The 27,754-nt window shown below is 39.8% G+C and overlaps 1 protein-coding gene and 1 long non-coding RNA gene across 4 annotated transcripts in view; one reads left to right on the top strand and one right to left on the bottom strand.

Annotated features, from left to right (window-relative positions):
• LOC124057782 overlaps positions 1–27,754 on the bottom strand; it is a 1,110,263-nt gene that overhangs the window by 1,058,112 nt on the left and 24,397 nt on the right. The window lies entirely within an intron of this gene.
• On the top strand, positions 408–26,486 carry ppp3cca (protein phosphatase 3, catalytic subunit, gamma isozyme, a). Of its 3 annotated transcripts, none has more exons than XM_046386270.1 (14): positions 408–1,224; positions 5,512–5,709; positions 7,220–7,344; positions 11,569–11,680; positions 14,606–14,751; positions 15,001–15,140; positions 16,568–16,645; positions 16,729–16,823; positions 16,927–17,052; positions 17,557–17,634; positions 18,182–18,266; positions 19,253–19,350; positions 22,067–22,093; positions 23,793–26,486. In XM_046386270.1, exons 1-14 carry the CDS (start codon positions 1,158–1,160, stop codon positions 23,942–23,944), a joined length of 1,527 nt encoding a protein of 508 aa, XP_046242226.1. In that variant the 5' UTR covers positions 408–1,157; the 3' UTR covers positions 23,945–26,486. The 3 variants fall into 3 exon arrangements, with proteins under 3 accessions (XP_046242226.1, XP_046242225.1, XP_046242227.1); XM_046386269.1 differs by having other exon boundaries at positions 418–1,224; positions 23,784–26,486; XM_046386271.1 differs by lacking the exon at positions 22,067–22,093 and having other exon boundaries at positions 419–1,224; positions 23,784–26,486.

The raw sequence follows: 27,754 nt of genomic DNA, 5'->3' as shown, positions 1-27,754 counted from the left end.
CCTGTGGTGTCTGTCTTCTGTGTGTTGGTAGGACTTTGGGACTAGTGACATGCAATTTTTTTTTCTTTGTTTTCATCCCGCAGTTTTTCATTGAATTTGTTAAATCTAATCGAGCTGGAAGGAATTAATTTGTGTTCTTATGTATCTGACCTTTCAGGTGAACTGACGTGGGTGGTTAAGTCAGGAAAACTCATTAAGCGTTCACATACACATGGGGAAATAACAGTAATCCAAAAAACAATAAAAGCTAAGACTAATATATATATAATTGCAGGGGATGTTAACACAACACTTGCTTTAGAGGTTTTCACTCCAGTGCAGCAATATTTAAAGGTATTTACCACCCTTTATGTTCATTCTTATGACTATCCGCGAAGAAAACAGCGAGTCACTTGAGAGGTTTGTGTTTTTAACGCACCCCTAAACCACGTGTTACGTTTCCATAGTCACGTCACATCGGCTCCACCATGTTGTAGGAAATCCACTGCTGCTCCTCACTCACTGTCAGATTACAGTCTAATCCGAGGAGGAAGATATACTCTCAAAACGCTGTCTGCATCTTGGAAGGACTCTCGCTCATTATGCATACTAAATAAAGGCGACTTTACGTGCTACTGTCATTTTTCTACAATAAGAGGCCTGCATCTAGAAGATGAAACGCCAGTCTTCCGTTGCTGTCTTTGCCTGTCCGCCGACTTGCCAATACGTTAAGATGTTAGCTGGCTAACTAGCTGAAAAAGAGTAACTAAATCGGATTAGCTGCTAACGCCAACCTCCCTCTAGGTAATATCCAGGTAGTATTTGCTATACTTGATAACTATCACACAGCAGTCGCCTCTATTTTTATGTTACTTGCAATTCTACAATTTTCTTTGCATAACTAGTTTATGTTTTAACCTTATTTATTCGCTAGAATAAATGTTGCTGCAAGCTAGCTAGGTTATTAGCGAGTCAACCCGATCAAGAGCCGGAGCACCTTCGCTAGCTAATTTATACTGTTTGTTGAAAAGCAAACATAAAACTAGTGCCTCCGACCACAACCGAAAGTCAAGACGGAGCTGACGGCTACACTGATGTGCTAGCTTGTCCACGGGCTAGCTGGCAAGAGAGCAGTACAGGATTTTCTCCCCTGTAATTACCCCACAGACAAAGCAAAGATGTCAGGAAAGGATAAAGACAAAGACAAACAGGAGAAACAGTCCACAACAGAGCGGCTGATAAAAGGTGAGTCTTTTGGTTAATTTTACTTGGATGCGGTGCTCCTAATTCTCTGACTGACACCTAACGTCAAAGTAAAATTGAAAACCACCTGTAGCTTTTAGAATAACTGTCTAAACCAGCAGAAATATAGTGGCATGAGACAAAAGTTGAAGGTCGAGTAATTAGTTTATATAGTCCACTATAAACCAATCTGTATGGTCTTTTAAGACAGTCGCTTTTACCAGTAGATACTCTGATATCTGTGAATCAGGGCATCATTTTATGGTTGCCTAGGTTTGAACTCCTTAAAGGTATTATGTCTATAGTTTTCCGTTGGTGTATGTATGTGTATGTATGGACCACCTGATAGCAGAAATCAAAGGTGAGAAGTCCCATACGGGTGCCCATTCTCCTTGACATTTACAATGGATGAAGTCTTAATTCATGAAACTGTCATTCACTCATGGGAACACCCAAGGTCTGCTTAGGTTACCAGCACAGCTTGACAAGATGGATTCCTTCACACTGAGGTCTTCGTGGCTCATTGGACAGACAAGACACCATTTGTTGTGTCTGTCCAAGGCAGGACAGGCAGAGCCAAGTCTGAGGTAGCTCCCAAGGGAGAAAACTCAACCCCACCCCTGCCACCACTACCATCACTGCTACAACTTAATGCCAACGCAGCCCACATCCCTGTCTGTCTGCAAGGGCACTGGGAGAGTGTCCTGCCAGCAGACTGGAATGCTGATGTGTGAGCCAGTAGGGAGAGGGTGAGTTAATTGTGGAAAAATCTCCCCAGTGATGTTCCCAACATGGCCAGCCACATGGTGGAGAGAGAGAATAGGAACATGACAAGGAAGAAGAGGGAGAGCGGAAATATGAACTAGGGTAAAGACAACTTTGCCTTAGGGTTGGACCTCAAACCAGTGTTGATATCCATGTATTAAATAAGTCAGACATCAGTTGCAGCTATCCACATCATGGATGGGTCATTTTTTTTAATACTTATTTTTTAAAAATGTTAAAATGCAGTAAAAATTCTGATTGAGAAATGTGGACTTGAAAATCCACAATAGATCCTTGGCGCATGCGCTTGCAGAGAGCCATGGTGGTGTTTTCAGTGTAACTGGTAGCTATAAGAGGGCTTAACTGGTAGACTACATAAGACTAATGCTCTGCTCTGGTTGTATAAGTCAACAGTTAAGCTCATTCGCTGCTGAGTATTGACCTGGCAGCTCGATCACTTGGTCATTCGAGCTAATGTTTTGGCCCCAGGTGCTTTGTGAACATATTGCAGACTAACAGTTTTGTGGTGCCTCCGGTACCTACTGGAGACTTTGCTTGACTACATTTGGTTTTTGAAAACTGAAATGCCGGGTATGACGGATGCTCATGTCAGCTTTGATGCTAGTGAAGTGGGTCGTTGTGTGTTCAACTTGATCCTGAGTGTCTCATGTAAAATCAAAAGTATACAGTATATTATAAACGTATACACTATATAGAGAGGATAAACCCGAGGCCTGGTTATTGAGCTTGCGACAGTAATGCATTCACTGATAATTAGCACAATCTGAAGTGGACTTAATGATTCATCCAGCCACAGTATGCTCCATTCATTTATATCCAGCCGCATCTTTGTAATTCAATCCCCCTCTATTGTGTTGATTTTGAAACAATAGCGAACATATTCCAGACACTGGCTCATATCACTGTCCAAAACATTATCCTCAGTGGGCAGGATGGTACATAGTACTGTCTTTGTTTCTTGAGTCGTTTGTTGTCATGCCAGACGGTGTGGGTGTTGATGCAGTGCAGCAGTGGCCCAATGTGCATGCGTGGTTTTGAAGAGTTCATCAAACATTAATGCTAATTAGGCCAGGCAGTCTCTAATAAGAAGCCAGTGTCAGGGCGGTGGCAGCTTATTATTTTTAACTTAACATTCGTCTTTATTGGTTTAAGTGTCTGAAAAAAATGAGCGGCTTGCTTCATTTTGTCCACTCTGTGGTTTTCTTTCACTGCACAGTTTAGACTGAGTAATGCTGTTTTCTGGCAGCCAGAGATTCATTTGTATCTGTATTTGAACAGACTGGTCAAGTCTTGATTGTATATGCAAACCCACCCAGAATTTATTACTACCATTATTATTATTATTGTTATTATTATTATTATTATTATTGGACGACAGGGGGATTATTCCGGTTGAGCTGGAATGAGTGTTCAGCTCTTTGGCACAGAGAGTAGCTATTATTGTTCAGCACGGGTAATTACTGACAGCCTCCAGGCAAATGCTTGTAAATTTGGTCAGCATGATGGTTGCCCGAAATGTATTGTAGTCTGGTTATCTCATGCCCATTATGTATCCTACCCTATGTCATCATGTTTTCACAGGCTCTGCTTTGTTCATACAGGAGCCTTCCTTCAATGTGACAAGGCTTTTCAGTAAACAGGCCCTGAATCTGGAAGCCCTTGCTAATAGAGGCTTTACCTAATCTGTTCTTAAGGCTCGTACCTCAGCTTACAGCTTTCTTCGCCGCCGTGCCTGCCTGGGAGCACTTACTGTTTATTTATACCACACTGGTCACTGCATGACAGCTTGTCCTCGGTATGGACTAGCCAAGTTGGAGCTGTGCTCTTGCTTTTCCATCGCAGGCCAGGATATAGTCTGTGGTCTAACTAATGGCAGTCAATTACATCTTCTGCACAGAGTCAAAAACCATCTGCACTCTCACATTCACTGCCTTTGCTTTATAGCATCAGCAACACATTTAATAGGATCTGCCAAATATTACTTATATACTTAAAAACACGTCAGTGGATCAGATTCAAAACTCAAATGTGTTGACAGACAGTCCTCAGTGGGCAATATATTAGGCTACCTCTGCACTCGGGCACTGCATCACTGATTAGCAAATACACCCACACAAAAAAACTCATTAATGCTTTCTTCGTATTGCACTTTGATTTGCTTTGTGTGGGTCTGACAACATCCTCATTATGCCTTTCTCTGTCTTTCTCTCTCTCTCTCTCTCTCTCTCTCTCTCTCTCTCTCCCCTGTTCTTGTTCACTGCTGCTGGCACAGCTTATCACATAAGTAACACTGATTTCCACATGCTGATGTAGATATTTATGTCACATTTGATGGCATGGGGTGTCCTGGGCACTGACCTGTGTACAGAATAGTTATATAGTTATCTGGCTCCCAAGATGAAACCATCAGTATAAGTGTGTACCGGAAAGGTTTTTATGCTCCCTTTTTTAGCTGTGCAAATGGTGTCATTTATAACACTCATACACTTATCTATGTAATGTCTCTGCATGGCTTAGAGACAGTGTTGAAAAACCTACCTGACTAGCACCATATGTAATTGGTGCCCTAATGTATTTGGTGTGTGCCTGGCATGTTATTAGGCATACCAGCAGTAATCCCTTTTACCTCACAAGCCCTGGAAGTGAGAGGGCTTGGATCACACTCTACTATTGTTTTGAGCAAGTGCAGCTTAGTCACCAAGTATCTTTTTTTATGGTCTGATGGAGCTGCTGCCAATTTGTCCAGAGGAGAACTTTTAGCTTTCTTAATAGTGGTAGTTATACGACTTTCTCAAAGGTTAACAATTCATTGCATTAATGTTTCATTTCAGAGAATTTGATCTAATTTGATTTTCTTAACTATATATCAGGCAATTTTTGTCTAATGTCTTTGTCTATTGTCTAGTGTTTTAACCTCAATACTCTTCTGCTTCTGGATTCACTATTTGACAGTGATGAAGTTTGCAGTTTTAGATGTTGCACACTCAACTGTTTTGATTATGAAGCTCTCAGGTCTCAGCCTGAAAAGCACTGACCTTTTGTGAAGACTGTAAAAGGATTGTGTAGGTGGAATGGAACAGATTACTGTGGGAGGGCAGTTCAAGTGAGGTGCGGGGCTTCTTACTGTCTGTCTTACGCATCTCTTGCATGCAATTATCATGTAGATGCATGTGTCTCTCCCCCTGTGCCAGTAACTTAGTCTTGACTCAGTCAGTGTAAATGTCACCCATTGTGATTACAGTGTAACCAAATGCTTGTATGTCAAGTTTTAAGTTATAAAACATTTCTGTTGCTTCATGTTTCTTTCAAGGGTCATACTTTTCTTTTACCAGTATGAAATATTATTCTTTTCAAGAATTGTCTCTTGAATACATTTTTAGTTTGAACAAGCTCTTTACAAACTGAATGTCAGTTAAAGCTAACAAAAAGTGTTAAAATTTCATAATTATCATTAGTTCTAACCTGATTGTTCTAATAGGTGATGTGGTTTTTTTCCTTCAACAGCTGTGCCATACCCTCCACAACATAAGCTAACTTTGAAAGAGCTATTTGAAGATGGTAAGCCCAACTCTGAGCTGCTCCGTAACCACCTTGTCAAAGAAGGCAGGGTGGAAGAGGACGTGGCTCTAAAGATCATCAATGATGGGGCCAACATCCTCCGCCAAGAGAAGTGCATGCTGGAGGTGGAGGCACCTATAACAGGTAGGGTGACCAGATGCAGACTAAGACCCTCTGATGTTTTAGGCAGAGCTGGATTTCTCATTTTCAGGTCTTGGTTTGTAGGTAGGTGTAGTAGCAAACAGGTCCTTCAACTGAATGTGCAGTATTCAAACTCCCTCTAATATTTGGCCATCCAAAAGTGCTGTGATATATTTACGCAAGACACTGAACCACTTTCCGCACCAGCAGTGCTGTTTGGCAGTTGACCCTGACCTCTGGCCACCTTGCAAACATAAGATGTTTCCACATAGTGTATGAGAGCCGCTGAAGGTTCTGTGAAGATTCTTACAGTGCATACATTAGTCATTTTAAGACAGCATGAATAGGCCTGCAAACAAAGAGTAAACACAGTACCAACCTGAGCATTATTCCATTGCAACACTGTTTTTGTATGCCGGCAGCTGGTGTATACCCATTTCCATGCCAGATCCACAGGCCTTGCAGGCTGTCACAGTCAGCTCACTCGTCAGTCAGTACTTAAAAAATATCTTGGCTGACCTTTGCATATACGAAATTCAACACCCTCAAATTCAACCAGCTCTCAAGAAAAAATAAAACCTATATAAATTACAAATAACATAGTCAGCTCCCTCAGTTGTGACTAATATAGACAAATGAAAGTTAGACATAAAACCATCCTTGTATTTTTATATTCTTTCTCTGGTGGTTTGTCATCTCATAGATAGGTTTATCATCTTATAGACAGGAGAGATTACACTTAGAGTACAGCCTGTATTTCTTAATTCTTTTTAGAGCTAAACCCTTGGCATAGCCAGCTGCTAGTTGCTAGTTAGTAGAGATCATATGAGGATATTAGTTGTTGTATAATAATACTTGCACTGTTGTTTGCACATTCCACAAAATCATAAATTCTTCTCATAAATGCTCTCATCTGCACATGTCTGACACCGGTGATTGCATTCTAATAGATTTGCCATGTATGAAATATCAAATTGAATTGCTGTGGATTTAGCAATGACGAGCATGACACCCAACCATTCCTCTGTCAGGATTAAATGAGCTAAAAGCTGGTGCTGGCAATCTAATGGCTGCTGCCACTGTCAGTATGTTTACTATTGGTGCTGTTGTTAGCTTATTTTGCTTGAAAAAAGGGTAGAAATTTGTTAGAGTTCTATAGTACTACTACACTACTATATTCAGTCTTTATTTTTACTCTTTGTTTTGTCCTTCGCTTGGACAAAACTGCTACACACTCTGATTTATATCTCTTATTTTAGAATATTGTTTAAAACCTAACAGTGTTGTCTATGTTTTCTCCTGTAGGACATTAATACTTAGTTTTGGCTAATCATCACTGGAAAAAAAAATAAAAATAAAATACTATTTGTCCCAGAATGGAAAGGAAAATGTACAAACATTTTGAAGCTGCTAGTTTAATAAATGTAGACAACATATTTTATGTCCAGAGTGAGAAAACAATTTTTAATGTTTACATGAGCAGTTAACAATAGTGTATCTGTCTTTTTGGCAGTATGTGGTGATGTCCATGGCCAATTCTTTGACCTTATGAAGTTGTTTGAAGTGGGGGGATCACCCAGTAACACACGGTATCTCTTCCTCGGTGACTATGTAGATCGAGGATACTTCAGTATTGAGGTAAGTTGTTGTTTTGTCATATTTGTCATGATCTGTTTACAGTTAAATAAAAACATTTGGCTTGTATTGTAAGACAACAACTAACATTTCTGTTCTGTTGTCAGTGAGGACGCTTATAATAGGTTGCACAGTAACACAAATAAAAAGAAATTGTTTATATTTGGTTCGCAGATGCTTTGACATTAGGTTGAAAGGGATGCTTTGGTTATGTCTAAGTCAATATTGAAATGTGACTTTGTCATTTTAGTCTTTTCTTTACAAGTGTTTATACTGGAATTCTCAGTGTTTTCTGATGAGACTAAGAGAAAACCCGGTTCATAGTGTTAATTGTTGTGCAAGCTGTATTGTGAGGGTGTGACATTATACAATTGTCACTATTTCATTCAATTTTGTGAGTGTTGCCTCATGTTCAGTGTATTGTTATAGGCATTTGGTATTGATGTGTGATGAATTAATATGATGTCTTTATCTTAAGCTCTTTATTTTGACCTTAGCTCCAGGTTTAAACTGTACTACTGTAATAGAGTCAGATCATAAGGTAACCTGACCTCTTGGTGTTGTTGGCTTCTGACACGCTGCTGCTTGCGCTTGGTGACATATGGTTAGAGTAGCTACTAAGATTTAAGGCTTATTACAGTGCTACTCTGAAGATTTTACCTCTTGACCAAGTTAGATTTTGCTGTTTGAAATTCTAATTTCTTCAGTTCATGCTTGCTTATTAAAAGGGTTAAAGGACCTGAGCAGAGAGCTGCAGACCTGCTGTGCACAGTGACAATGCCACACCGGTGAGTGGTGGCTGTAGTAAGCTTTAATTCATGGCAGTTAGAGTGGTGACCCAAAAAAAGATTCTAACATCCATAGACAACACTTCTGCTGTGTAATCCTCTCCTCTGCTACCAGCCTGTATTCGTGTATTCCTAAAAATCATGTTTTCATAGAGAAAATATACTGGTTATTTAAAACAAGAGATGGATCACGGAAATCAGCCTGTAAAAATGAAAACTACAGCAATAAAATGTTCTGGAAGAGTTGTCAAACTTAGATAACTATGTCAGCAGCTGTGCTGGCAAAAATTGTCAAAAATTGGGCCAAATGATAAAAAATAGTCTCAGCTCTAGATTGGTAGATTAATAGGTTATTCTGTGGGAGCAGTGTAAACCTCAAGACTCATTTGTTCTTCGTCACAGTGAGGTTCGTTATTCGGTAGTTATGACTCAACATCACGATTCTTCAACACATATGTAGCTCTAATTCTTCCCTTGACTGTTTTTTCAACCCTGTTATGGTGCATTAGTCAGTGCTGTGTACACGACACTCTGGGAAGGATTGGTATTTTAAAGGGAAATTCCACCAGTTTTTACACATCAGAGTGTGTTAACATGTCTTTGGCAGTGTAAAAGCTCTGTGGAATCTGAAAAAACTGACTGAAGTTGCTCAAGACCATATTAGCTGATGCTGGCATAACACACTCATATCTCTGTTGGCAGTCAAGTTGCATTGTGGGTGCCAGTTTTTGAAACTTTGGTTTTGTTGTTGTTTTGAAACTGTCCATTGTAAGTCTGAGAGTGTTACAAGACTGCAATGCCGAGTAGGTCCATCATGATTATTACATTGTCAACGTATCTTACCAGTCTTATCAACTTATCAATATATGCACATCATTCAGTCAAAAGTGGCACAAACTAGATTGGCAGTATCTTGCGTGTAAAGGTAGAAATGACTGACTATGTCAAATGTTTAATATTTAATTGCAATTTTTGAGAATAGTACCCAAGAGCCCATTTTGTTTTTATTTTGGTTGTGTGCATTGAAGTGAATTGGTTTTATTTAGGTTTTATTCACTGAAGATTTTTTATCATTCCATTGTCTGTTCGTTGCTCTTTGAAAGGTGCTATTGCTATTATGTTGTTATTATATCAGTCACATAAAATGGTCTTAAAATGACAGTAACATCCTTCTTGCAATTATTTCTGGGAAAATATATGGCCTAATGTCATGTCAGTAGACATTTGTTAGGTACACCTGATTTATCTTTTGTTGATTAGTTAATAACATACTCATAATGTAAATATTGCAGTGCCTTCAGGAATGTTTGCCAAAGAGAAGCACAAAATAGAGAATATTTCATAAGGGTGGCATGGAGTGGGCTGCATGTAAGAGTCAACAAAGCAGTATGCTAACATTTTGACCACCCTGTGGGGGATTTTGATCGACACTGGGTAGCACACTGAGGTGGGTGAAATGTCACAGATGAAAGGAGCACACTGAAACAGCATAGGGAATGATAGGCTGATGCCGATTTAGGGTTTGTGTGCACCGACAACTTAAAAAATTGGCTCTGGAATTATTCCTCTATGTGTTTCTATAGAAAAGTGATACTTTAAACACTTCCAGTCCTGAAGAGGTGAATGACTTCCTGTCCACTTGAAAAACAGTTCAGCTTGTCTGAGCCATAGCCCTTATCATTGTCACTCTAGACGTGTCACTGCAGTAAAAGCATGGGTGTGATCAGAGAGGAGTTCCTTCAGTTTACATAGTGCTGTCAGCACCATGTCACACAGTCAAACAATTCTAATATGACCAGGTCCAAATTGAATGTATGGGTAATTTCGGCTGTACATCAGAGCAGCTTGGTCTCATCTGCTGATGTAAAGTCACCAAAAAACAAAACAATAGAGCCAGATTCTTGACACTGGAGCCTCTTGAAATAGTATGTCACCTTATCCCAAGTCTAAATTCAGTGCTTGTGAACAACCTATTTCAATCTCTAAGCTCTCGTTCATCTTCTCAGTAAATTTGCTTTGACCTGAGAGATTGTGCCTATGAACTAACTCTCCTACACCCATCCTAGGTGCCCTATACACCAAGCTTTGATTGAAGTGCGTGTACGTGTAACCATATATGTGTGTGTCTGGTTTTGAGGTGAAGGTAGCCAGCACTTATGTCTGCCACACAAAGCTTTGTGCCATTTCCTTTGTTTGTCTCCCCCACTCCAGGCTCGAACACAAAGCAGAGAGCACTCATTAAAATCCATCTAGTCACTCCAAGCCATGTCTCCTTTCCCCGCCTCCACACGCAAAAAATCAAGTCGCAGCTCCCACTACACATTTACCTATAGTTCACCGTTCCTCCTGACAGTGGACGTGAATAATACAAGGGAGTCCTGGATCACCTGCTCCCTTTTTTTATATTGTCAGTGCGTGAATACACACCTGCTGACTCTAGTTACCTTGGCGTCCTGTTCCGGCAACTTAATAGCAGGCCATGGTTTGTGTGCATGTTAAAAGAGTGGGCTGTAAGTGGCAAGTGGCAGCTGTTGAGCAGTGCCTTGTCTGAGCACTGAAAAGGAAGCAAGTTCATTTGGATTGTAAATGATGGTCTGCTTTTCATAGTGTTTTTGTATTAGGACTTCTAAACATCCTTGGTTCCTCTTTTGAAATCTCCTTTGGACTGATGCTGCAGTGTGAAGCAGTTAAGCTAGCTTGTCTTGATCAAGGTCATTCTCAGTCTGAAACACAGACAAGTGTGTGTGTGGGAGTATGTTCCAGAACAACTTGCATGGGTTGCAGAGTTCCTTTGAAGACTTGTCTACCTGTGTCCGGTACCCCGTCAAATAGGTTTTAGGCTCTTTGGTGGTTGTGGGTCCACACTGGAATGCATGTGCTTAACCCCATCTCATGAGTCAATTTTTCTCCACCTGCACATTGGCTGCATTCTCTCTTCCATGTGCTTAGTTGTAGCCCATTTGACAAACTTGAGATTACTGTGAGCTGAAAAAATTAGGTTATCAATAGATAATCAGTTAACAAAAGATTATGCTGATAATCAGTTAACCATTTTACTCACTGTTTTGTGAGCATTTGCTGCTTTTCGCTGATTTGTATCTTTGTAAACTACTGTTTTGGATTGTCTGCCAGACCTGACAGATTTAAAGACATCACCTTTTTTTGACATCGGTTCATCAAAAAAAATAACCAGCAAATTATTCAGTAATGAAAATATGTGATAGTGAGGTAAGTGAGACAGGGATGATCATATTCTTTGTAATCCCAGAGATGCTGAGATATGTGTTTAATGGGAAGAGAGCACTTAAGGCTCAACACCAATTATACAAGCACTTTTAGAGTTCAAGGTCTGTGCATAAACATCAGGACACATCTTTGACTTTTCCTTCTCCTCCCCTCATGTCACATCTCCTCTCTCCCTTTCTGTGTGTCTTCCCAGTGTGTTCTCTACCTCTGGTCGCTCAAGATCAACCACCCCACCACACTCTTCCTACTGCGTGGGAACCACGAGTGCCGGCACCTCACAGAGTACTTCACCTTCAAACAGGAATGTAAGTACAGGGCATCCCTCAGCCATATGAAGGCCAGTCTAATGTGCTCTTGAGTGCGTGTATAGTTGTGTGAGACACTGTGACACTGAGACAAGTTTTATGATCCATCTTGCTTGAATCTGTGGTTTTCAGGGTGCAGAACTTTGGTGGTACCTTGTGTGAACGCTGCTCCATCATCTTATCTTAAAGAGTACTGTAATTAAAACGGGATTCATACAAAATTTTTATAGGAGTAAAAGTCAAGCATCTGCAGGGTGCCTAAACCAATTATAATAACCAACTATATTAACATTAATTGAATGTTTCGATCAAGATTGAAGCTCACCAGGTGACGAACAAATATGACAATGGGTTAAAAGATTTTTCTTTAATTCGAGTGACTGTGTAGATGAAACACCAGGTTATGTTGAAAATCAAGTATTTTCAAAAGGTGTATATTTGAATTCCAGCATATTCCTAACTGTAAAAACTTAATGGCACATAAAACATGAATATGATAAGGCAAACAAAACACACTGCCGGTACTTTGGTATGTAACAAATTTACTCTTGCTGAACAAAGAAAAAAACAAAAAGACACAGGAACTAAAGTAGAGAGAGCAAAAGTACTGTGGGAAAATAGACTGTTTGGAAACAGTTCCAAACATATTTGTTACCTTTAGGCATCCATATTGAAATAAAGAGTGCAGCATGAACTTGAGGTGCCCAGTTTCAAAATATCAGAGCTGGATAACCAAACTTTCTGACAACTTCCAGCTCAAATGGCCCAATGACTTCATTTATGGCACACACACCTTTGTGCTGGTGACAAGCATTTATGGCAAGCATAAATCAAGCTTCACACTCTTTGTATAGCTTCAGAGTGGCCTGTATCAGCCAGCTTTCCCATTGGTACCTTAATACCAGAAAAAAAAGTGTGTGAGGGCCCCACACTAACCTTTTACACTAGAGGCGGGGGAAGTACTACACCACTCTTTTCTGACTGAATACAAGTAATTACACTAGAGTATTTGGCGTGAGAGTGTAAGACTGTAGTATGTAGTGTGTGCAGTTCTGTATGTTTTGCTGCAGTCTTGACATTTTAGCAGTTTAGCTTGAAGTCTGCCGTGCTTTGCTGATATTACTACTCCTCTGCATACCTGCTCAGCTCAGCTGACGAGCTTCACGTCACACTACCATAAAGTGACAACAGGTGTATGAACGCACAAAGGCAGTATCAGTCTGATACCTGATGCTGCTGTAGGTGTATTGGTATGTTCCTATTGGTGGCACTGGTGCCCCTAATATTGCCCTTTAATTACTTTTTTTTGTCAGTCCCCATAAACATTGGAAATTGCGCTTGTTCCCATCCAGGGAATGTGGGAGGAGTACGCTTCATATTCTCACACGTGCACACACATAGACATGCATGACACTTATTGACTTATTAACTCCTGTACATAATTGCTTGAATTTCCCTCGGGATCAATAAAGTATCTATCTATCTATCTATTTATCTATCTAAAAAGTACATACAGTCCTGCTGTACCCTGACAAAGAGAAAATATGCTTCTAATATACAGTATGTTCAAAATCAACTGTCAGCACACCCATTTGGTGTTTGTTAAAATATTATTTGTATCCATAACTGCTGAATTTCTGGCACACTGGTGCAACCAATTAAAATGTTTTAAGAAACTTTCTACATTTTTAGGCACATTTGTGACCAATACAGTTGCACCGTTGAGCTGTGCATGTAGTGACTGAGGTATCTTACTCTATCTTCTATCTTACTTAATAAAATGACTAACTTCCCTCAAGTAGGATATGATTGTCTGGGGAGGGTGTCTGTGGGAGTAAGAAGACCTGTCACAAGATGTGGCAGTTCATCAGCTCTACAGGCTGCAGAGGAGATGAAGCCTTTTCCTTTTGGTGTTGTAGACAATGAACCGCTCAAGCAAGGAGAGCAGCCAGGCATGCTCTCGACGCTTTTCAGACAGTTTTACACACACACACACTCACACTAACTCAATGATTTCAATCTGTGACAGATGGGCTTGTGAATATGTGTGTGTGAAACAGGTGTGGAGCATTAATATGCAGACTCAGAAACAAAGACATTTTGGCAGACAGCAAAAACGACCTTGCCAGCTGCTGAAAGAGCGCCTCCGCCCCATACCCCCCCCCCCCCCCCCCAATTCCACCCGTGTAGCACCTCAACTGCTCACATGCACACATAACTGTGTCATTACGTGCTGTAGCCACTGGGGTCTAGTTGTAAAAATTAAGTCTTTATGTTATAATAGAAGGAACTCAAGAAACTAAACAAGCTGATAATGCAGTTGGGGTCTGAAAAACAGTCAGTTCTAAGATGTAGTTTAAGGGGCTTCCTCATTAGTTGACAGCTAACTAAATTTCTTTTTATTTTTATATGCTGCATTGAATTATGAAAACCGAATTTTAAAAAAAGGAAAGAAGAAGAAATGATACTTATATGTTATTATGACACATATCACGCTTTAACCATGAATGGTTACTTACAACAGGCATTGCAACAGAAAGTAAACAGGTGACAAAAATGATGTCTAAATGTCTGCAATAAAAGAGTGCTCATTTCAGTGTCCTGAAGACAACCCTCACATGGTGCTTGAGCAGTGACTTGTTCAGTCTTAACCACCAGCATTGTACTGGCTGTGCTTCTGGCTGCTCCTGCCCTATAAGGAGTGGACTTCCTCCTGCCCTAATCTGACCTGCAGTGCACGTGACTCTCCAGAAACTGCCTGGAAACCATCATCAGTCCTGCTGTTGGCAGAAGAGACTCTGACAAACCTTAGCCAATACGACAGAAATTTGGTCTCTTGTGGCTGATTTTTTAAAATTTATTTTTGTGTGCAATGAGCTACAAAAGTTAGACATATTTTTTGCTGTTGCCATATGTTTGCTCCAGGTAAAATTAAATACTCTGAACGGGTGTATGACGCCTGCATGGAGGCCTTTGACTGCCTGCCCCTCGCTGCCCTGCTCAACCAACAGTTTCTGTGTGTTCATGGCGGACTCTCACCAGAAATCAACTGCCTAGATGACATAAGGAAAGTAAGTGATCAACCACTGACACATAAAGTTGTGGTAAAATTCTGAAATAGCATCATTTATGGATCTCAAAGTTGACGATCTATAAATTCCCTGTTTTTTTGTACTGAAATCAAATGATGAAGTGTTATGGGTATGAAATGACTATCACAGTCCATTGGCCTTTTATCACAGTGGTTTCCCGAATGTCAAAATTAGTCTAAACCAAGCACTATCTGATCTAATTATGTTTCTGTGTTTTCTGCTCAACAGTTAGACAGGTTTAAAGAACCTCCAGCATTTGGGCCGATGTGTGACCTGATTTGGGCTGACCCTGGTGAGGATTACGGCAGTGAAAAGACATCTGAACACTTCAACCACAACTCTGTCAGAGGCTGCTCTTACTTTTTCAGGTATTAGATAAAATTGCCACCTTCAACACTTCAGCTGCACTTTTTGCGTAACTCTACAGGTGCTTTCACACTCATACAACAGATTTTAATAGAACCAACTGATTTTGTCAAATGGTGAACTGATCTTTGGTGACAAGAACTTGAACTTGGACTGGACAAATGCCTGGTGTTGGACCAAGGTATTGTGAATCCACTTGACTTGGGTTGACACGGACTCTGTCAGATTTCCTGCAGGTGGTGCAGCTGTTCAAATTAGTCTAGAGGAAAGAAATGTGCACTAAGGAACGCCTGAGAATTCAGTAAAACGGTGCTGATTGGAAACATCTTCTGCGCTGCCGGGATGAAGATCTCTGTGAAGCATCCGTTTTTAGAGTTTTAGAGTTCATAGCTTCATCGTGTTCTGCAAGAGTCAGCTTTTATTGGCCAAGCATGTGAAGACATATGAGGAATTTTACTGTGGTTTTTCTTTGTTTATCTCTATGACTTTACACACAAATAGACATACAACAGTTACCCACCACAAGCTCAGTGGTTTTGTTTTTGAGCTTCAGCTGAATGTAGTAAAAATAGTCTCCAAGTGAAGGCCACATGTTTCTCACTGCAAGTTATTAGAATCATACTTGTCAGTATAGTGATAACTTCCAGTTTGCCAAGAACTACGCTTAACTTTTATTAAATTCCTTCAAAGTTTTCACTATGTGTACTGTATGAATCTGGGCAGACAGATGTAAACTGAAACTTGACTGCTGCCTGGAGTTGTACAATTGTGAGGTGGTAATTCTAGTTTCTAGGGTAGGATAGAAATGTTGGTCAGGTCACCACTTTGACTGAAATATCTCAACTATTGTTAGGTGGGTTGCTGTAAAATCAGATGTTCATTTTCCCCTAAAATTAATTTATGATAACTCTGGTGAACTGATCTTGATGGATTTTTCATCATCGATGTAAAAATTTACTGTGTTCAATACGTTTCTTTTAGGACCAAACACCTGCAAAACAAATGTCATCAAACAAATGTCATCAGCCATCAGCTGCACTTTGTGTTTCGTAGTGATCTGAGCTCATCTGCTCTCTGGCCTTCTTCTGTCTGACAAGGCTGTAGTCCCCAGCTTCTGGAGAGTCCAGAGCTCATAAATAGTCCTGGCTCTGGGTGTTCAGCATCTTTAAACCCCAAGCTCAACAGGCCAGAGGGCATTGCATGCTCAAAATAAATATAAAAAGTCTTTCCATAGGCAGTCAGTGAAGTCATAAGTGTCCTCATATGCTGTCCTTGGAATGGTGTAAGTTTGAGTAAGATTTGACCTCCAGTCAACATTTTAACAGCTCGCTCTCTCTCTCTCTCTCTCTCTCTCTCTCTCTCTCTCTCTCTCTCTCTCTCTCTCTCTCTCTCTCTCTCTCTCTCTCTCTCTCACCCTCACTGTTTACAGTTACTCAGCAGTGTGTGACTTTTTGGTAAATAATAACTTGCTGTCAGTAATAAGAGCCCATGAAGCACAGGATGCAGGGTAAGTAGGATTACACTTTTTCTTCATTTCCAGCATCTTATAATTTAGAATATGTTTGAGTCATTTTGTTTGCACCCCAACAGGTATCGGATGTACAGAAAAAGCCAGACCACAGGCTTCCCTTCATTAATCACAATCTTTTCGGCTCCAAATTACCTAGATGTCTACAACAACAAAGGTTTCTGTCTTTTTTCTTTTTTCCTCCTCGCATTGTTGTATTTCTATTTGTATTTTCAGTCCTTGAATCTCTCCTCCCATCTCTTTTCCTCTGTCAATGCTAGCTGCTGTATTAAAATATGAGAACAACGTGATGAACATCCGACAGTTCAACTGCTCACCCCACCCTTACTGGTTGCCCAACTTTATGGATGTCTTCACATGGTCTTTGCCTTTTGTTGGAGAGAAGGGTATGTTTGTGGTTTATGTGGGAAAACGTGGATGGAAAGCCAAAAATAAACTCTTTATTTTGTTGCCTATGGATGGTTGACTCTGTGGAATATACAGAGCCAGACTCACCCAGAGAGATTTTCTTTCTCCATGAAGTGTTGGAATTCAGTGCTAAAACTTTATTTTTCATTTATAATCACTCAGAAGCTTTTTTGTTTGTTTGTTTGTTTTTTCCAGTGGAAAAGTTATGTTTCTGTTTTTGCATGTGTTTTGCATGTCCACCTTCTTACTCTGTAAAGGCCTTTGTTTCTATAGCTGCCTGTTGAACCTAAGGAAATAAAAGCTTAAAAGTTTATATTTACAGAGGACCTTTAGACATACTATAAACTACATAAAGTCATTTCCTTCAAACAACTCTGAACTGGAAGTCAATATCCGTGTAAATTAGCTCATGGACGTGTCATACAAATCCTACCTCAAATTTGGTTTGATACCGCTTTTAATGTGGCTTCTCTCCACCACAGTGACAGAGATGCTGGTGAATGTACTGAACATTTGCTCTGACGATGAGCTCATGTCAGAGGGAGATGACCTCTATGAAGGTAAGATGGAGGGAGCAAAAATATTGTCCTGGTCTGTATAATGCTGACAGCCTGACACATTGTTTCTGGTGATCAGCACTGTGCCTACTGTTTCACTGAAATTCGTAGTTTAAATTTTCACTTGTTTACGTGATCATTTTTGGCATTTTAAGATGTATATCAGGACTAAATATTGGTTACTGGTTGCTTTAATGCTTGCATTGTAGATTTTCTCCCAAATTCCCTCTGATTCTGTTCTCTTATTCTGCAAATGGCATTTTCAGTTTGGTTTTTAATTTGATGAATTTAAAACAAGTCCTGGTACACACTTAATTGACATAATATCCCACATGTCTGATGTTGATGAAGCTGTTCTGCTCGCTGAAGTACAGCCACCATGCTATGAAACATACCGTTAAACTCTCAGTTCATCTCTTAAATGAATCATCCTTTCATCCTATGTTTTCTTCTTCTCACAAGGCTTTTCTACAATGTATTGTTAATTTTAAGCAGGTAAACAGCAGTACTCAAGGTGCTATACTGTGTTTTTACTGTGGACTTATTCCAGGAGGAACCACGGCGATGCGTAAGGAGGTCATCAGGAACAAGATTCGCGCTGTGGGGAAAATGGCCCGAGTCTTCTCAGTCCTCAGGTCTGACCGTGTCATTGATATTCTTCACTTGAAGTGTACATGTATATATGGATCACAGTGAGCTCAGTGGGGTGGGGGTCAAATTACCAAAATGAATCGCAGGTCGCCGTGGGCCCAAGATGATGCAGGAGCGTTGGTGAAATGAATGGAGTCAGCTGAGTGCACAATGAAGCTGTGTTTGAAAACACAGTGTTGTCCTCCTAGGATTAATGAGCTGGCAAGAGATTAGTCACGATGCATCTAGACTGCATAATGACATTAGACATTATTCCAGATTAATGCTGCTGCCACTCCCATGTCACACTTTCAGGCAGTGCATATGGGTCAGTGGCGTAAAGAATATTTCATAAACAGTAAAAAAAAAAAAAAAAAAAAAAAAAACAGGTGTGTTTCACACGTTTGACTTTTCTCCTAGTTGTTTAGTATTTGTTTATTTGAATTTTCAAGATGAACATTTTCCTTTGCCAGGATGGTGCCACATGCACATTTTAAAATACATTTTAAAAGCTATGTAATTGTCTCATTTCAGTCTTTATCCCCAGTTTCTGTTGACTCAGTCGAGAAGACTGATGATATGGACAATATGAAAATTCTAGTGTGTTAGCATAAATGATCTTAACACTTGTAAGCGATATTGCTTCAGCTGCTAAAATTGACACATGTTGTCACTGACCCACTTAAAAAACCAGGACACGTGTTAGCAGTTTGGCGGCAGGCATTTAAAGCTGACAGTTTATCACTCTGTCAAGACAGTGAGTGGGCACAGGTTAAACACCCAGTAATGACTGAACTTATGACCTCTGGGTTACGGAGCAGTCTCTTAACTCTTAACCACCTGGTGTGCATGCTGCCATCATGCTTCATGGAATATAACTTATGCGTTTGCCTGTTTTTTTTGGGGGGGGGGGGGGTTGTGTGTTTGTGTGTGTGTGTGTGTGTGTGTGTGTGTGTGTGTGTGTGTGTGTGTGTGTGTGTGTGTGAACCAGGGAGGAAAGCGAGAATGTTTTAACACTCAAAGGCCTGACCCCAACTGGAACGCTTCCTCTGGGCGTGTTGTCAGGAGGAAAGCAGACCTTGCAGTCTGGTAAGTGTGTTTTATACTCTATAAGGCTGTCCTTTGATTCCTCCTCCTTAGTTTCCATTTAGCATGACCTGCACCTCTAGATAAAATTTCCACACCCATTTTTACCAATTGTGTGTTTATTGGTGTGCACAAACCTTTTATCTTTTGTTCAAACAGATAAATAGATAGATAGATAGATAGATACTTTATTGATCCTGAGGGAAATTCAGTAGTGGTGTTAGGTGATCTATTGCTCCTCTACCACATCAGTACAGATAATACATAAGGTACTAAGTAGGGAAGCACAGATACCACTTTCTTTCTGACCAAGTAGAAGTACTTATATTTGAGCACTTGCCAAAACTGTCACTGTCACTTAACAAAGTAAACTGAGTGGATAAGGTGTCATCAATTACATCTTTCCAAGGGCTGGAATATTTTAGGGCTGACAGTGTTGGGGCCAGACTATCAAATATAAAGGAAAAAATTATTTTGGTCTGATTAGCTTATTGTTTAATATTTTCACTTTTTGACAAATGAATGTTGCTTTTATTAGCCTATATCAGCATGAACAGGCTCTTTAAAAACAAGGCAATCCTATAATGTTAACTTAGCCAGAAAATGTTCTCAGACCTCCAACAAGGAGGCCGTCAGTTCTCAATACAAAACCCACAGTTCAAAGTAATACAAGCTCATATACAAATCCAAATGAGGCAGAGATCACCATACTGAACTGACGGTATTCTCTGTGTGCCGCAAATGGGCCTTGTGGGAAATTTGAGTACCGGTAATACCTCACTGAACAGATTGAGCAGAGTAGATAAACCTCAAAAGCAATTTTAATACAACACATAGCTCAATACCTCCAAAAATACAAAGAATCTCAATTTGTTGTGACATTCATTGGTGCCTTTATCAATGGGAATCATATCACTTAATATTATTCCATTGATGATGGTGAAGGTAAAGCTATCCTGTCCAGTTCAGGGAAACTAGCCTCCCTGTCCCGCTAGTCCCTTTGAAGGGTTTTAGATCAATGGTGGCATACCCACCACAGGTAGCACTGGCTAGACTTTGACTGTAGTCCCCCTCGATGAAGCAGAAGGTTTTCAGGCTCAGCTGTGGGCTGGTTGGGGAAGGGGTGTCAGACTGTCACCTGGAAGTGGCCACTGACCCTCTGATCTAAAGGTTAGTGCTCGGCCTCGCCCGTCAGAGGACATGCTGGGAGTTGAGCTTTGCCAAGCTAGAGGTTTACGGAACAAATCAAAGGAAAATCCACATGTTGGTGACCTTTTTGGAGAATGTCATTGTCCATGTCCGGTTTCCTAGCCACAGCTTTCAGGTCAACCATCACGCTTTGAACAAGGGAGGGCAAGTGATTACGTATTTTTGTCCATCCTACTTGAATCGTCACTGTTTTTCTCAGGTCTGTCTGTAGTTTTTAAAGCTACTGTACAGCTGGTGACATTTTTGAGTGGGCAGATTGCTGCTCTCTGATCTTGGAATGCTGATTTCATCCAGTATGCAATATCTCAGTAAGAGGAAACACCCTCACCATGAATTAACCCTGTCTGAGGACATTAAAGATTCAGAACAGTCTGGAGAGATATGAGAATTTACAGTACAGTAACTGTTTCAATTGTCAGCAATTACAATGGACTTTAAAGGGATGAGAACAGATATTTTTTAAACACATGCTTCATTATATTTTCACTAATTATTATGGCTTATATATTCTTAGAACGCTAATATGATGATGATGAACTTTTCTTAATAACACTAATACTTTCAATAGTTTTTTATAACATTATGTAGTAGATTTCAGTATTTTTCCAATTACACTTGTACAGTACATTTCAGTATTTTTAATACAACTAATATGGTAGAATTCAATATTTTTAATAACTCCAAATGTACATGGGATGATAACCATCAGTTTTCATGCCATGTTGTGTATCGCTGCAGTGCTAGTCATCAATAACAAAGCACCTCATAATGCACTATAAAGAGGAAAATGATTACAATTCATCCTCTGCTGGCTGCTGTCAGCTCTCATTCATCTTGAATGCACAATTCTTTCTCTGAGAAATGATATTTTATGCACTCAGTTGATTGTCTTCATTTAGAGATTGAATCAGATGATTCAGATTTTCTTTGCACCTGCATATCAATTAAGAAGTCAATATGGCTGTTAGAAAAGAGTTCCAAATGCCAAACATAGATAAATAATAATCATGTGTCAAATTCATCATTATTTGTGAATTCTGCTCTTGGTTTGAAGCTGTTTGTGTGCATGTGTGTGACTGAATGATTGTGTGTGTCTCTAAGAACATCCGATTGCATGTGCACTGCGGCTTTGCCTCTGTGTAAGGCTGCACTGGCCGTCCTGCCTGGTCATTGTTGCACATCTCGTCCCTGTCTTAGACTCTTAGCGCTCAGCCAAATCCCCCCTCAGCTCTCCACACCTAAGTCCTCATGACCCTTTAACACCAACACCATCTTAAATCTCTAACAGGCTCCTTCTCGCTAAACTTCCTGCCCACAAACTCATGCGTTGTAATCAAGATTTTACAGCTGTTGTGAATTTTGCATCTATAATGACTGTGCCATGGGTGTTGGCCTATATTCTGCCATCTGTCTCAGGGTTTACAGTTTGATGTTACTGTTATCTCTGCTATCTCTTGCTGTAATTGATGATTGCCTTTTTTCCCCCCTTCCTCAACTGCCATTAACATAGCTACGGTTGAGGCAGCTAAAGCAAAAGGTACGCATGGCTGTGTGGCTCAAATCTCATGTCTTTGTTGTTTGTGTGTTGTTCACCCTTTAAGCACAGCCCCACCCTTAAAATGTGTTCTTGGATTTCTTCTTTGTCCTCTTCTCCCTACTGTTTTTATATCATTGATTATTGTATTACTGTATATTACTTTATTGCCGGTTGCTCTTGCATTATCAGTGTCTGTTGGATCACACTGGTTCCAACAATATACATATGTATAATTGTATATAATAAACATGAGAAAGCAATAAACATGAGAAACATGACACTGAGTTAAAATGAAGCTTGAAGTCAGAGTGAAACTGGTAAAACATTGTTTTTAGGTGCAACAATTCGTGTAATTTTTCACCAGTCTTAGTTGAATCAGGCTTGTCAGTGAACATCAGAAAAGAAAAGCCTGTACTACAAAAGTGAGGACAAAAAAGGACCTGCCTTGGTTTTTGTAGACAAGACTTTCCCGACTGTGGTCACATTGGCTACTCTTGCCAAGTGTGCTTTCCCACTCAGAGAAAAGCCTGCTAAGACCCGGCTAAGATAAGACCAGGGACATCCCTGCCCAAGATATTTTCAGAAGCTAATCCTGTTACACTGTTTGGCTGTCTGCCCCCTCTGGTTTGTACTGGTAGTTAGTGGTTAAACAAGCGTCAGCTTTGACAATCACAGATTTTATCAAAAACATTAGAATACAATAAAAACATCACCTCGTCTGTAAACATTTCTGCCTGAGTCACGTCAGATTTTCAGCAGTGGTGGTGGTTGTTTGAAAATGAAAACAACAACTCCCGTGATCCCACGCTACTTCACTAAGTCATCAAATTATGTGTTTTGTTTTTATTGTTTTGATTGGCAACAGAACTTTCAAGCTAATTTTGACTTTGATTTCAACTGCTCATGAATGACTTGAAGCACCTGTCCATTACTTATAGCCAACTTCAGTGACTTCAGGGTCTGCCAGAGCTTCAGCCCCATGAATGGTCTAAATTCTGTTTGGATATTTATTTGTCTCCTGAACACAAATATGTGATTAGATTTATTTAATCAAAACTAACCCACAGTCTTTCTGTGTACCCCTTGGCAACTGCAGAACTACCCCCTGGGGAGTAAGTGTCCCTGATTGGGAACCACTGAATTGAAGTATGATTAATTCAAAGGAGCACAATGCTTCATTGTCACAGATATCTGGTTGTGCAAGAGTACCCTAGAGGACCTAGTTTCTATGGCTGTAAATTCACCCATAAAACCTTCACGTCAGAGTGTTCATTCTCTGTTTAACTTGATAACTTAAATGACTGAAGGGTATGACAGTCCCTTACAAGTTTGCTTTTCATTTGCACGTTTTCTGTCTGGTCTCCTCGGCTGTCTCGCGGCGTTACCGTAAGTCTACACAGTGTGAGGTGTTTTATCGTTGTAGCTTGTGCCACTGGTGTTTGGCTAGGACTAGGAGTAATTGTTTACCTGTGCATGCTTGTATTCACTTACCATCTGTACTGTAATAGGCTGATACTGTGTTTTGTGCTTATCGAATGGAATCCTGTTTGAATCTGATGAAAAAGCTAAAAAAAACAACAACAAAAAAAAAACGTTTACAGTAAATATTTACAATGACAGGAGTTGAGAAAATATTCAAGGGTTTCCAGGTTCCAATAATTTTCTCATTGATGTCTCTTCTGCCCTTCAGCCATTCAAGGCTTCTCTCCCACGAGGAAGATTCGTAACTTTGAGGAGGCACGCGGCCTGGACAGGATAAACGAGAGGATGCCACCTCGCAAAGATGGCCAGCAGCCTGACGGCACCACAATCAATGCCAACACCCCCAACAAGAATGGCACTGATGGATAGGCAATGAAAACACCACCCTCCATTCTTCACACAACCCACACACATCATAGCCCCCAGGCACTCCCCCTCTCTCTTTCTGTCTCTCTCTTTCTGTCTCTCCCCCGCTCTGTCTGTCTCCTCTACTGAAACTGACTGTCCATCTTCTGCTCAGCCACAGTCTGGCGAGGTAAAATAAAAAAAAAAAAAAAAAGCAGATCAAACATAAGAAGGCCACATTGCTGAGAAGATACTTCCAGCTGCTGAAGAAAGACAAACATATGATGTGTCATCTGGGAGACAAACTAATCTTATTTATTAAAGATGAAGTATATTAGATATATTATATAATAGCATTAAATCATTGAATGAAGACATTTTGCAGTTGTTCAAACGTATACTGTACACTGAAGTCCTAACTTATACATGTCAAAGTTATACAAAAGAGAATTTTATAAATTTGAGTTGATGCAGATAGATGAAACCCTTGCTATCCAGGAGTTTTAGTCACTTTAATTTTTTTAAATTGTTGTTCTCCAGGTGTTTGGGAAGGTAAAATTTGAAGTGCAAATACTACAGTGTCAGCATCCTCTTTTGGATCTTGCTGGGTTCTTGTCGAGACATTTTAGGCATTGAGGTTCTATGTACAGTGTAGTGTTTGCTTATATGCTTGTCAGTTGAAAGATACATTATGTATGTATTGAGAGGCAGAAAAAGAAGTGGGGAGACAATTATATCAGAACAGTTATCACAAATCAATATTTTGTACTTAAAACAGAACTACATAAAGACTTAGAGTCTTATTTATACATTTTTCCACAAAACTTTGGTGAATGGATTTTTGTTCAGTATTTTCTTCACTTTCAGAGTAACAACAGTTTCTTCCTGTATTATTATTATTATTATTATTATTTGTGAAAGAATCGGTTCAAGTGAAGGATTAATGCTTTGTGTGCAATGATAGTTACTGTCACTGGCTGTTCTGTGCTGGTTTTGACTGGTATTCACTTCATGGCAACTAGGACATTCTGGCTCCGCTATACTAAAAAGGGGATGTAAAGTGCAGCATGCAGTCAATAGACCCGTCAATACTCCCACATCCTGGTTGGAAGCACTTCCTCTTCTCAGACACTGAAGCTAAGCTGCCCTCTCTCGGGGTTTAGTGTCACGCATGGAGATAATGGCATGAGAAACCAATGGAAAAGAAGTTTTTTTTTTTCTCTTCAGTTGTTAGACCAAAAAAAGGACATATTTGCTCAGAATGCAGAGGAACTGCTGACCACACTGTCCCGAAAACAGACTGGTGTTCATTATTGCTTAGGAAATGTCATCGTATTTAACAGATTTATGGCAGTTTGAGTTGATGTTTTATTGTCAGACACTAAAAAATACAGGCTGTGCTTCTGGGGCTTTCCTTTGTTTCTAATGCTGTATCAGTGTCTCCATCTACTGTTGATTATACAGAATGCACATGTTCTTTTTTTTTTTTTTTTTTTTTTTAAATTGCGATAACCATGCATATCAAATAAGGGAAACATTTGAAATTCAGTGAAATGACAGCATTTTATGATGCTGTACCCAGACACAATGAAGTGAGTCATTCCCCTTGGCAGGGATGATGTTATAAAAGGTACTGCCGCCACACTAACAGCTGTCTATCAAGGCCTAACAGTACTGTAATCATCTCAAACATGGCTGATTCACACATATATTTTTATAACTTGTGGTCACACCAAGATGAAGACCATTAACGCGCTGCGATAGCTGCTGGTGTGTTTATGCTTATCTACTCTGAAGAATTCAGACATCCACCTCTTCTCTGGTCTCAGCACCTCCACCTTCTCTTCACAGGCACTCCCAACCCTTTAAAACCTGCTTTCACTCGGACATAAACTCAACTGGTGCTTCGACACACCTGACTGTAATTCTGTTGTCTTTTTGTCACTCAAGAAAGGAGGACGAAACAAGCTTTAAGATTTGCTGTTTTCTTGTGAATACACCCACACACACTTTTTTAAATGAGGCGTTTGCGCTCTTGTGCCATGCCACCTTGGCCACACATCAAGATCTGTGTATGTGTGTGTGTGTGTGTGTGTGTGTGTGTGTGTGTGTGTGTGTGTGTGTGGGTGGATGGATGGTGAACGGAGTCAAGCCAGGAGACTTTCAATCACACATGATTAAAGGTTAATTGTCAGTAACATTAATCTTGATATCTTTAAAATTTCCAAATTGTTGTTGTTTGCTGTTATGTTCACTAGACTTCTGGGAGAACTTCCTAAACATTAAGTATTTCGGTTCACATTCGTAACTGTGATGTTAAAATTTGTTTTAAAGATAAGGCTTTGTTGGGTGAGCCATACGGTATACTGACCTCCTGTCAGGTCTTATACATATCTCGCAGAATGTAAAAAAACATACTGTTCATTGAAAATCTTACTATAGCTGTAAAAAGGGGTGAAAAAAACCCCAATCTGTACCGTACTTGTCATGCGAGGCCATGAAATCTTTTACGTAGATGTATCACTTGAAAGAAAAGAATAAAATTCAAAGTGTTTTATTTGACACATTTTCGGTGTTGGTTGGTGTTATTTTTTTAAAGTTGCATCAGATGACTTTGAGCTTTGGTGCCTCCAAAAAATACTCTGTGAATTTTAATTGCTTCTTTATTTGGTGATAATATCACCAGTGTTGTGTTTACAGGTTGCACTCATCTTGTCAATATCCATATTTTTTATGAAGGAAGATTCTTAATGTGTAGCTGACTAACATTAAATTCAAATTTAATGCAGAAAAAACATTGTTCTGTAAATAGTTCCCTTTCTGAAGTTATTGGAAACGTTGAATCAGAAGGTCAGCTCTTAGGCTATTTGTAAATGGTTTTTGGTTAAACACTAAATATAGCAACTTGTGATAAACCCATGTCAATTTCAGGCTTAAATCAACATTTCCCAGCTGGTATAACCCACAGTTTAAGTCCTGCTTATTTCAAGTACATGCACAGGTACAGATGGGACAATGTTACAGATTTGTACAAAAAAAGCTTTATTTCTCTATTCATTTACATGAAGCATTTCTCTTTTCAAAACTTTTCAATGACACATCATAGACATCAAACTCAAGCCGTTCTGGGCTTAATGCAAACTAATAAAGCAGAAATGAGAAAAATCAGTCAAAGGCTTTCTGACAACAACTTTATCATCTGGATTACAGATACCTTTAACACCAAACTGAAATCTTTGCTGCTTGCTTTCCCCACTGGTCACCACTTACAAAGTTTCTTCATCAGTGCTTCAGCATTTAAACCAAGGTTTTGAGCCACACGACATTAACAACCAGTACTGAAGCTCAGTAGTGAATGTGACGTGGGTATTGAGCTCACAAGACATTTTATACATGATGTATCTGTTCACACAGTGAATTCACTTGAAACAAGCAGCAATGTGACAAGCACGTTTTGCAGAAATCTATTTACATAAACCAAATTAGATACAACAATAAGGTACAACCTACACTGTCAAGTTTTTGGATACATATGCAGTACTTTGCTAAGTAAAGGCCCTAACATTGCAACATGAAAGTGATGATGGAATTTGATTTCATCTTTTGGAATTTGGAATTTACGTCGATCTTCTTCCGGCAAAAATGTGTATTTTGTCATTGTCAACATGTGGGACACACAAGTCCGTATATGCAAACTTGACCGGCTGGCCTTTGCAGTGTGCCTGCTTTTAGCTGAGTATTAATTAGGAACACTTAGTCAGGATCTGCAAACCCTTAGCATTCAGAATACTTTAAATCTGACAGACCTGTCTTATGTTATATAGATATATAACT

This window comes from Scatophagus argus, chromosome 4 (genome assembly GCF_020382885.2).
Source record: "Scatophagus argus isolate fScaArg1 chromosome 4, fScaArg1.pri, whole genome shotgun sequence".
NCBI classification, from domain to species: Eukaryota; Metazoa; Chordata; class Actinopteri; family Scatophagidae; genus Scatophagus; species Scatophagus argus.
The sequence above is the reverse complement of the archived record's forward strand: the minus strand, read 5'-3'. Positions and strand labels throughout refer to the sequence as shown.